At 45.8% G+C, this 12,500-nt stretch overlaps 1 protein-coding gene across 1 annotated transcript in view; it reads right to left on the bottom strand.

Annotated features, from left to right (window-relative positions):
* Nucleotides 1-5,353, bottom strand: part of LOC143283265 (neuropeptide CCHamide-1 receptor-like) — a 97,477-nt gene extending 92,124 nt beyond the window's left edge. The window contains exon 1 of the mRNA XM_076589447.1: nt 5,050-5,353. Within this exon, the coding sequence (XP_076445562.1) occupies nt 5,050-5,337 (288 nt within the window). The 5' untranslated portion in view covers nt 5,338-5,353. The remainder of the gene's footprint in view (nt 1-5,049) is intronic.
* Between the last annotated feature and the right edge of the window lie 7,147 nt (nt 5,354-12,500).

The following is a 12,500-nucleotide window of genomic DNA, read 5'->3' as shown; positions in this document are numbered from 1 at the left end:
GGTTAGGAGAGGTGCTCGTTTCTTTGGTTGCCTGTAAACACTGCTGTTTGCCAAAAAGTCAGCATCGCTTCAACACGCTCCCAAGAACAAAACCATGTATCTTCTAAAGTGATCCTTACCTCTCTCTCTCTCTCTCTCTCTCTCTCTCTCTCTCTCTCTCTCTCTCTCTCTCTCTCTCTCTCTCTCTCTCTCTCTCTCTCTCTCTCTCTCTCTCTCTCTCATACTCAGACCTAATTAAGTAGAATTAATGTCAAGTCCATGAATATTATGATATTGTGTCATCTATTCAAGTGTTATAATACCCCTTCCCATGCCCACCCCCAGTCCCCTGGTTTTGAATTGTGGTCCATGGCCAAAGTTCATTAAAACAATTTCGTTCGTTCGTTCGTTCGTTCGTTCGTTCTCTCTCTCTCTCTCTCTCTCTCTCTCTCTCTCTCTCTCTCTCTCTCTCTCTCTCTCTCTCTCTCTCTCTCTCTCTCTCTCTCTTGTGAACCCAAAATAACTTTGCGCCTGATCTCATCACCAGAATTTTTTCACTGGAAGGTCATCTGTGTGTGCTTCCTATGCACGGGTTGACTTCTGTCACATAACATTTTTTTTTTCTCGAGGACTGACTAAGCGCGTTGGGTTACGCTGCTGGTCAGGCATCTGCTTGGCAGATGTGGTGTAGCGTATATGGATTTGACCGAACGCAGTGACGCCTCCCTTGAGCTACTGATACTGATACTGACAAATTCTGTTATATGCTATTCTGTTCGCACACATCCGACAACCACCCATCCACCCACCAACACTAAGCCACCCACTCTACCCATCCACCCGCCTACCAACACCAATAGTCATCTACCCGCTCCTCCATTCATCCACTTCAGCCACCCCTTCCACCCACCCATCTCTCAGCATCGATCACCTATCCACCCATCCACCCACCTACCAACGCCCACTTCAACCATCCCTTCCACCCACCATCACTAAGCAACGATCACCTACCCACCCACCCATCCACCCACGCTCACCTCACTCTCCCACCACCACAACACCAACACTTGCCCATCCTATCCACCCGCTAATCCATCCACATCACCCATCCACCAACCATCTCCAACACCAGTCACCAACCCATCCATCCACACCACCCACGCACCAACCATCTCCAACACCAGTCACCAACCCATCCATCCACACCACCCACCCACCAACCATCTCCAACACCAGTCACCAACCCATCCATCCATCCACCCACGTTCATCCCATTCACCCACAGACACCAACACTGCCCTCTCTCTCTACCCACCCACTAATCCCCCCCCCCCCAGCCATCCACCCACCATCACGAACACCCGCCCTCTCTCTCCACCCACCCACAAATCCACCCACCCCCATCCACCCACCATCACCAACACTCATCCTCTCTCCACCCCGACCCACCCACCCATCATCACCAACACTCACCCTCTCCCTCTACCTACCCACTAATCCACCCACCCCCATCCACCCATCATCACCAACACTCACCCTCTCTCCACCCACCCACTAATCCACCCACCCGGACCCATCCACCCACCATCACCAACACTCACCCTCTCTCCACCCACCCACTAATCCACCCACCCCCATCCATCCACCATCACCAACACCTACCCTCTCTCTCCACCCACCCACTAATCCACCCACCCCCATCCATCCATCATCACCAACACTTACCCTCTCTCTCCACCCACCCACTAATCCACCCACCCGGAACCATCCACCCACCATCACCAACACTCACCCTCTCTCCACCCACCCACTAATCCACCCACCCCATCCATCCACCATCACCAACACCTACCCTCTCTCTCCACCCACCCACTAATCCACCCACCCCCCACCCATTCATCCACCCAATGGACATCAACATTCCTCCGACGTGCAATGCATCCCAAGGGCTTGACTATCTTGATCGAATTTCTGACATCGGGTTTTTTTTTTTTTATTCTCCACCTTTTTCACGATTTCTGAAGCGACACAAAAGAGCAATGCGCGTGCCTGGGGGGGGGGGGGGGGGGGGGGGGCTTGGAGGGGGGGGAGACGGTATGGGAGGAGAGGGGGGTTAAAGAGGGAGGCGGGGGGCGGGGGGGGGGGAGGTGTTCTTGTCAAAGAGAGAAGAAGAAATGCCATTTCGCAAGCAGACAACGTATGACCTGTCACGCAATGAGGGCCATAGAATAGGGTAATATTAGGACAGCGTGATGTGATCATTGCTCTGCGTCTGTGTCTCTGTCTCTGAGCCCTGTGTCCACCTCTCTCTCTCTCTCTCTGTCTCCCTTTGTCTTCCCCTGTTTTTGTATATCGTCGGTTCTCATCGTCTCCCTATGTCTTCCTCTTTCCTTGTATATTGTCGGTTCTCATTGTCTCCCTATGTCTTCCTCTTTCCTTGTATATTGTCGGTTGTCATTGTCTCCCTATGTCTTCCTCTGTCCTTGTATATTGTCGTTTTCATTGTCTCCCTATGTCTTCCTCTGTCCTTGTATATTGTCGTTTTCATTGTCTCCCTATGTCTTCCTCTGTCCTTGTATATTGTCGGTTCTCATTGTCTCCCTATGTCTTCCTCTGTCCTTGTATATTGTCGTTCTCATTGTCTCCCTATGTCTTCCTCTGTCCTTGTATATTGTCGTTTTCATTGTCTCCCTATGTCTTCCTCTGTCCTTGTATATTGTCGGTTCTCATTGTCTCCCTATGTCTTCCTCTGCCTTTGTATATTGTCGTTTTCATTGTCTCCCTATGTCTTCCTCTGTCCTTGTATATTGTCGTTCTCATTGTCTCCCTATGTCTTCCTCTGTCCTTGTATATTGTCGTTTTCATTGTCTCCCTATGTCTTCCTCTGTCCTTGTATATTGTCGTTTTCATTGTCTCGCTATGCCTTCCTCTGTCCTTGTATATTGTCGTTCTCATTGTCTCCCTATGTCTTCCTTGTCCTTGTATATTGTCGTTCTCATTGTCTCCCTATGTCTTCCTCTGTCCTTGTATATTGTCGTTTTCATTGTCTCCCTATGTCTTCCTCTGTCCTTGTATATTGTCGTTTTCATTGTCTCCCTATGTCTTCCTCTGTCCTTGTATATTGTCAGTTCTCATTGTCTCCCTATGTCTTCCTCTGTCCTTGTATATTGTCGGTCTGCCTCTCTGAGGTTGTGAATATCAGGAAAGCGCGTAGGGGAGGAAGGGAGGGAGGGGTGGGGGAGGAAAGAGGGGGTGTAGGGTGCGTATATTTCATGTGGTCATATAAAAAAAACAACAACGTTGCTTTCGTCATTAAAACATTAGGGGGAGTCTGTGTGTGTGTGTGTGTGTGTGTGTGTGTGTGTGTGTGTGTCTCTCTCTCTCTCTCTCTCTCTCTCCGTGTGTCTCTTCGTACAGTAACACTAACTTATGTTGCTATGGAGGTCTTGGACTTACGATGCTCTTACAAATAGACCACAAGTTTCTAAACAGTAGAAAAGTAGTTGCAGTAAAAGTAGCAGCAGCAACAGCAGCAGCAGAAGTAGTAGTAGTCGTAGTAATTGTAATTGTAGCAGAAGTAGTAGTAGTAGGAGGAGTAGTAGGAGGAGGAGGAGCAGTAATTGTAGCAGAAGGAGAAGATGAGAGACAATACCGTAATAAAGTAATAACGATATACATTTTAAAAATAAGGTATAATAATAGTAGACAAGAGAGGCAAGGCCTTCAAGACTCACTTGTGATACACTTAAAAAAAAAAAAGAATCCAAGCTTTTTATGTATTGAGTATAATTTCAGAATGTAATGTTTAAGATGAGAAAGATCAGTTTAAAGCAAATTAAGTCCCCTAGCATTAATTACAGAGTAATATCCTTTTTGTTTTACTGTCTGCACCAAATGGTTTGCAAAATAAATAAAACTTCCATGCTTAGCAAAAGAAGTTCCTGTTTGAACAAAACATGATAATAATGACTGCTCTTGTTGTTGGGTCAGAATATCAGATCAAAGTGCCAAGTTTAGAGAATACAAAAAATATAAATGTAACAGTAAATGCAGTTTGCATATAATTAGGCTTCATTTTTTTTTTTTTGTGTGTGTGTGTGCCCATCCCAGAGGTGCAATATTGTTTTAAACAAGATGACTAAAAGAACTGAATTTTTTTTTCTATTTTTATGCCTAATTTGGTGTCGACTGACAAAGTATTTGCAGAGAAAATGTCAATGTTAAAGTTTACCACGGACACACAGACACACACACACACACACACACACACACAGAGACAACCGAACACCGGGTTAAAACATACACTCACTTTGTTTACACAAGTGAGTCAAAAATGCTATCGTGTATTGTGTTTCGTTGTAATAACAGCTTTCTTCCCAGAGAGAGCACATCGCCATAGTGCAGTGCCACTTTTTTTTTTCCTGACTGCAAGTGTTCTTGTTTCAATGTCAACATGGTGGTTTTCACAGACTTTTGCCAGGGAGAAACCATTTGTTGCCGTGGGTTCTTTTACGTGCGCTCACTTCATGCTACACACAGGACCTGGATTTCTCGTCCCATCCGAACGACTAGCGTTCAGACAACGGGATATTTAACAGGAATGTGTGTGGGTGGAAGGGGTGGGGGAGGGGAGGGGTTGCACCCATCATGCATTTCAAGCGTATCATACCTCTGTAACTTAGGAAAGATTTGGAAGTTGATGTTCAGGAATAATGAACTCACACAACACGTTGTTTGTGTGGCTATGTCCTCAACGATTGCATGATATATACACTGTGTGTTATATTTCTGGGAAACGATAGATACTAAGATAAACAGATAGACAGACAGACAGACATATAGATAGATAGATGGATATATAGATTGATTGATTGATTGGTAGATAGAGAGATGAATTAACAAAGAAAAATGAATTTATGAATGAATAAATAAATAAATGAACAAATAAACAAGCAAACAAACAGATGAATGAATGAATGAATGAATGAATGAATGAATGAATGAATGAATGAAACAATAAAAAATATAACAAAAACGAACAACAACAAAAAGTGATAATGGAAAACCCACCTTGTTGACGACCACAGTGAAGATGAGAGTGCCGTTGCCGATGAGGCCGACGACGAAGATGAGGCCGAAGATGACAGGCACGAAGATAGCCTCCGGATCCTCCTGGATGGCCCACATGAAGGGGTCCCTGATGGTGCCGTTCCACTCCGCCTCGCCGGAGCCGTTGGCGCTGGTGGTGGTGCTGTTCCCGTGCAGAAGCTGGGCTGCCGCGTCCATCCCCACATCCGTCAGACCGCCTCCTGCAGCGTCCGATGAGGAGGAGGGGGAGGAGGAGGAGGAGGAATTCATCACTGTGGGGGGTACGGTCGGAACTGCTTGTTCTGATGGGTCAAGTTTGTAGTTTGTGTTTGTTTGGTTCTGAGTCAGTTTGGTTTTGAGTTAGTTGTCTCAATGAGTCTCTTGCTTGCTTGCCTCCTGAATGAAGTCGGCGACTTGGTTTAGCGTGAAACAATCATTAGCGTGTCATTGAAACGTGAGAGCATGATCAAAATTTTGAGTGGTATTGTTTTGTAGAGGTGATTCATCAGCTTGTTTTACTGTGTTTTTATGTGTCTTCGTATCAGCAAACAAGTTAAAAGTTTCTCTTTTATAGATAATGAAAGTGTCTTCTATCTCGGGAGTCTTTGAAGAAAGCGTCTTTGATAGAACTGGTGCCTTGGGCTGACTGCTTGGCTGGTCGATGACTTGGCTTGGGGACAGGGGGACAGGGGGACAGGGGGTCGGGGGCACAGGGCGTCGGGGGATAGGGTGGGGCGGTTACAAGGCTGATGATGTCTTGGGCTCCTTGTCTTTACTGCCTGATCTATTTATTAGCCGCAGAGCTGGCTTTAAAGACCTATCGACTGACACCCCAAAGGTAGAGTTGGTCAGGGGTTGGGCCTTGTTTCAGAGAAGGCTGTGGTGCTCGAGCAGGTGAGTTCTGTTCAGTCTGTTGCTGGAACACTGTTTTATTTTTTATCGACTGCAGCTTGCCAAGGCTGTGCTCGTTCCAAGTAGTGTGTTGGAGCCTTGGTTGGTTGATGCTGAGTTTGGAGTGACGCCTTGATTGCTATGTGTCCTTAGATGGCGGTTGTCTTCGAATAACTGGCTGTTGTCTTCGTTTGGTTTTTGCTGCAGAGCGCTTTTTCTAGGAAACTCCTGGGCTGGACACTTGCTTGGTAGTTGCCTTGCGTGGATGGCGCTTGGTGCTTTACTGGATTGGGATTGGTTGTGCTTTTAACTCACTCAGTACGGTCAGTCCGCTCTTCTCCTCTACACAGACCTTTCAGATGTCCAGTGGGTGTCTGAATGACCCAACCTTTAGCTTCCGTCGTCAGAATTGTGGTATTCTTTGTCAACATTCACCTCTTCAGTATAAGAGCCTTCCGCTTGCAATATTTTGATGATGGTAATTGGCGTGAAACGCTGTTAACGTTGTCTCTTTCGCCGTTCGTATGGAGAGAGTTAATGGTCGGAGTCTTACTAGGCCGTTGCCTTGGTACGTTATGTGCTTGGTCCCTGCTTTACCGGGAGCTGGCTGTCCGATTTGGAGTGGGAAGACGTCCTTGTGTGCTTCTGCAAAATAAATCAACATTTTTTTTTAAATTCAGAGCAGGTGTACAGATACTGGTTTACCGGCCTGACCAGCGTGTTGGAAGTATGCGAAGGTCAGGCATCTTCTCCTTTTTTTTTTGTTAACGCATATGATGATTGTGTTGTAGCGTATATGGATCAGTTCGCACGCGCTGACACCTGCTTGAATCGATACATTTACAGATACAAACAAACACACACACACACACACACACACACACACATACACGCACACACACACACAACACACACACACATACACACACACGCACGCACACACACACACACACACACACACACACACACACACACACACACACACACACACACACACCGCCGATATTTTCTCCCCCTCCACTAGACCTTGAGTGGTGGTCTGGATGCTAGTCATTCGGATTAGACGATAAACTGAGGTCCCGAGTGCAGCATGCACTTAGCGCACGTAAAAGAACCCACGGCAACAAAAGGGTTGTTCTTGGCAAAATTCTGTAGAAAACTCCACTTCGATATGAAAAACAAACAAAACTGCACGCAGGAAAAAATATTTTAAAAATGGGTGGCGCTGTAGTATAGCGACGCGCTCTCCCTGGGGAGAGCAGCCCGAATTTCACACAGAGAAATATGTTGTGATAAAAAGAAATACAACTACAAATATAATAATCAAACAAAATTGATGAAGAGATTCGATATGAACTATGCCTACAATCAGCGAAAATAAGATTGGAAAATAAAAATAAACAAAACAGACCAAAACACGACCACACAGCACAACACCACACCACACCACACTACAACACACCACACCACACCACACCACACTACAACACACCACACCACACCACACCACACTACAACACACCACACCACACCACACTACAACACGCCACACCACACCACACCACACAACGCCACACAACACCACACCAGACAAAAACCAAAACCAAAACCTACTCGAACGGAAAACACACCAGCTGGCGGTCTGCACTTTCACAGCAATCTCTCCATCCCTCCCTCCCTCCATATCAGACTAGAACTGAAGAACAAATTAATTTTTCACTTTCAGTTTCTTGGAGGATTCAAAGCGTGCCGACGACTGACCCAAGATATTATCATATGCTATAAGCAGCAGCAGATAATATCTGGACCTGCGCATAAACCCGACGAGCGAGTCTGGCCTTGAGATATACACCCAAGGTTTCTTTTAGGAAAAAAAAAAAAAAAAGTAGCATAATATGAAACCAAATAGATACATAAAGTCGACAAAAAAAATTAATTGATAAGCACGTAGAAAGAAAATGGAATGAAAAATGCGTTGGAAGCAAATGATTTAAAATTATTAAAAAAAACAATAAGAAAAACAAACAAACAAACAAACAAAAAACACCTAAACAACCTCCCACGGAAAACAACAACACAATTTAACTCTCTCCATACGAACGGCGAAAGAGACTACGTTAACAGCGTTTCACCTCAATTACCATCATCAAAATATTGCAAGCGGAAGGCTCTTATACTGAAGAGGTGAATGTTGACAAAGAATACCACAATTCTGACGACGAAAGCTAAAGGTTGGGTCATTCAGACACCCACTGGACATCCGAGGGGTCTGTGTAGAGGAGAAGAGAGGACTGGCCGTACTGAGTGAATTAATGAAACTAACAGACAAGGAAACAAACTTCCGCCAGCAGTTCGACGGAGAGAGTAAGGAATAGAGCCAAGATTATATATATATATATATATATATACTCGGGTGATGTGGCGGCGGATATGTTATGCATGACACGCCTTTCCATGCATCCTGTTTCCTATCTTGTACTTCGTTATCACGTGTGTGTGTGTGTGTGTGTGTGTGTGTGTGTGTGTGTGTGTGTGTGTGTGTGTGTGTGTGTGTGTGTGTGTGACTCTGTGTGTGTGTGTGACTCTGTGTGTGTGTGTGACTCTGTGTGTGTGTGCGTGTTTGTGTGTGTGACTCTACGTGTGTGTGTGTGTGTGTGTGTGTGTGTGTGTGTGTGTGTGTGTGTGTGTGTGTGTGACTCTGTGTGTGTGTGTGACTCTGTGTGTGTGTGTGTGTTTGTGTGTGTGACTCTACGTGTGTGTGTGTGTGTGTGTGTGTGTGTGTGTGTGTGTGTGTGTGTGCGTGACTCTGTGTGTGTGTTGTTGTTGTTGTTGCTCGTGTTCTTCTTCTTCTTCTTCTTCTTCTTCTTCTTCGTCTCTGCCTCTTCCTCCTCCTACACATCAAATCAGATTGAAAACTGTTAGAGAGAGAGAGAGACACAGAGAGAGACAGAGACAGAGAGATACAGACAGAGACTGAGACAGAGACATAGAGACAGAAAGAGAGAGAGACAGAGACACAGAGAGAGAGAGAGACAATGAGGCAGACAATGAGAAGCAACCGAAGCTGTTTTCCATCATATCAATATTGCCCTTAGCTATGTGGATAAAACCACACTTTTAAAGGGACAAAATGTGCTGGGGCAAAGGAGGGAAGGAGAGGCGGAGTGGAAGGATGGGGAGGAGGAGGAGGAGATGGTGAAGGAAGAGGATGAGGAGGAAGAAGGGGAGGTGGTGGAGGAGGAGGACGAGGAGGAGGAGAAGGAGATAGTGAAGGAAGAGGAGGAGGAGGAAGAAGAGGAGGTGGAGGAGAAGGCGGGGAGAGGAAAAAGGGAGTGGAGAGGAAAGACAAGGGAGGAGGAGGAGGAGAAGTAGATGGTGAAGGAAGAGGAGGAGGAGGAAGAAGAGGAGGTGGAGGAGGAGGCGGGGAGAGGAAAAAAGGGGTGGAGAGGAAAGACAAGGGAGGAGGACGAGGAAGAAGAGGAGGTGGAGGAGGACGAGGAGGAGGAGAATGAAATGTTGAAGGAAGAGAAGGAGGAGGAAGGAGAGGAGGTGGAGGAGGAGGCGGGGAGAGGAGTAGTAGTAGAAGGAAAAGGGGGAAGAGGAGAAAGAGGAGGAGGGGGAAGAGGAGGAGGAAGAGGAGGACGAGAAAGAGGAGGAGATGGTGAAAGAAGAGTAGGAGGGGGAGCAAGGAGGAGGAGGCGGGGAGAGGAGGAGGAGAGGAAAAAGGGGGTGGAGGGGAAAAGAGGAGGAAGAGGAGAAAAAGGAGGAGATGGTGAAGGAAGAGGAGGAGGAGGAGGAAGAGGAGGTGGAGTGAGGAGGTATTGGAGGAGGCGGGGAGAGAGAAAAGGGGGTAGAGGGGAAAGAGGAGGAGAAGGTGAAGAGGAGGAGGAGGACGAGGAGAAGGAAATGGTGAAGGAAGAGGAGGAGGAGGACGAAGAGGAGGTGGAGTGAGGAGGTGGAGGAGGAGGCGGGGAGAGGGAAAAGGGGGTAGAGAGGAAAGAGGAGGAGGAGGAGGAGGTGGGGAGAGGAGGAGGAGAAGGAAAAGGGGATAGAGGAGAAAGAGGAGGAGGTGAAGAGGAGGTGGAGTGAGGAAGAGAAGGAGGAGGAAGAAGAGGAGGTGGAGGAGGAGGCGGGAGAGGAAAAAGGGGGTGGAAGGGAAAGAGGAGGAGGAGGGGGACAAAAAAAGAGGGGGGGGGAGGAGATGGTGAAGGAACAGGAGAAGGAGGAGAAGAGGAAGAAGCAGAAGAAGAGAAGGAGGAGGAAGGAGAGGAGGTGGAGGAGGAGGCGGTGAGAGGAGGAGGAGAAGGAAAAGGGGGAAGAGGAGAAAGAGGAGGAGGAGGGGGAAGAGGTGGAGGAGGAGGAAGAGGAGGACGAGAAAGAGGAGAAGATGGTGAAAGAAGAGTAGGAGGGGGAGCAAGGAGGAGGAGGAGGAGGCGGGGAGAGGAGGAGGAGAGGAAAAAGGGGGTGGAGGGAAAAGAGGAGGAAGAGGAGAAAGAGGAGGAGATGGTGAAAGAAGAGGAGGAGGAAGAGGAGGTGGAGTGAGGAGGTATTGGAGGAGGCGGGGAGAGAGAAAAGGGGGTAGAGGGGAAAGAGGAGGAGAAGGTGAAGAGGAGGAGGAGGAGGACGAGGAGAAGGAAATGGTGAAGGAAGAGGAGGAGGAGGACGAAGAGGAGGTGGAGTGAGGAGGTGGAGGAGGAGAAGAGGAAAAAGGGGGTGGAGAGGAAAGAGAAGGGAGGAGGAGGAGGAGGCGGGGAGAGGAGGAGGAGAAGGAAAAAGGGGATAGAGGAGAAAGAGGAGGAGATGGTGAAGAGGAGGTGGAGTGAGGAAGAGGAGGAGGAGGAAGAAGAGGAGGTGGAGGAGGAGGCGGGAGAGGAAAAAGGGGGTGGAAGGGAAAGAGGAGGAGGAGGGGGACAAAAAAAGAGGGGGGGGGGGAGGAGATGGTGAAGGAACAGGAGAAGGAGGAGAAGAAGAAGAAGAAGCAGAAGAAGAAGAAGACCAACAACAACAACAAAAACAACAAAGAAAACAACAACGAAACAATCACAACAGCAACAACGACAACAAAACAATGAGAAGAAGAAGAAGGAATGCGACTTCTAGTTTCACTTTCAGTAGTTCAAGGAGGCGTCACTGCGTTCGGACAAATCCATATACGCTACACCGCATCTGCCAAGCAGATGCCTGACCAGCAGCGTAACCCGACGCGCTTAGTCAGGCCTTAAAATAAAAGGTGAATAAATTATAGATAAATACATGTTTTTTAAAAAGGTGAATAAATAATAGATAAAAAGGTGAATAAATAATGCGACTTCTAGAATCAGAGCAAACGATTCTATATAGACAGGTCTTTTTCATAAGAAAAAAAAATTTAAAAATAATAACTCAGTGGAAGATATAAGAATGCATCGGAAATAATGTCGGAAATAACAACTGCTGAGGGACTCATTACGGTTGCCAGAGAACTGATTTTTTTTTAATCCGTGCATCGAAACTTGAAACAGACAGACAGCATTATTACTGATATCTATATAGTTAGTGTTATATCATTCTTTTGTTGTTGATCGTTTTGTTTTGGCATTTGTTAAACTGTATCGATTTCAGTTCCCGGATTGAAAGAGAGAGAGAGAGAGAGAGAGAGAGAGAGATGGAAGAAGAGTAAATGAGAAGGGAGAGAAAGACAGAGACAGAGGGAGAGGAGAAAGACAGACAGACAGACAGACACGGACAAATAAAGACAGACAGAGACAGAGAGTGAGATCGAGAGATAGAGAGAGAGACAGAGTGAGATAGAGGGGAGAATGATAGAGAGACAGAGAGAGAGAGAGAGAGAGAGAGAGAGAGAGATTAACAGAAAGAGAGAGAGAAGTTAAGATTTGTCCACAGAGAAAAAGAGACAGAGAGAGAGGGGGGTGAGAGAAAGGGAGAGGGAGGGAGGAGTGAGAGACAAGCAGATAGAATACAACTATTACAAATAAACTGTACAGTGTGTGAAACTTTGAAGTTCAATGAATGTATAATACTGTTTGGTTTCCATGCTAATATGAAGACAGACTCAGTGCTTGATTTATTAATCCTCCTGGGGAAGATGTATATATATATATATATATATATATATATATATATATATATATATATATATATATATATATATATATATATATACAAATGTAAGTTAGATAAATGCCTTCCAAATATTCACGCTTTTGAACATTACATTGTTTCAAGATACAAAATCGAAGAATATAACGCTAAGATCACATGTGAAACACACAGCTTCAAAATAAAATGGTTGCCATACTTACCTTTAATTAGAAACAACATATAAAAACAATATTTCAAACCATGTAAGGAAATAAAACACAACTAAGTTAGATGTTGAAAAAATGGTGCAAGCTGATATGTAGGGATATGGATATCTATTACTTTTTTTTGAAGACTTATTCAAAATGACTTATTCAAACATTCTCAGTTGTTTTTACTTTGAATATTATATGTGTATATCAATTATATGTGGTTTAAAAAAAACAGATAGAATACAGACA

The sequence above is a fragment of the Babylonia areolata genome, chromosome 6 (genome assembly GCF_041734735.1).
Source record: "Babylonia areolata isolate BAREFJ2019XMU chromosome 6, ASM4173473v1, whole genome shotgun sequence".
Lineage (NCBI taxonomy): Eukaryota > Metazoa > Mollusca > Gastropoda > Neogastropoda > Buccinidae > Babylonia > Babylonia areolata.
Note: the sequence above shows the minus strand (reverse complement) of the source record. Positions and strands in the feature narration are given on the sequence as shown.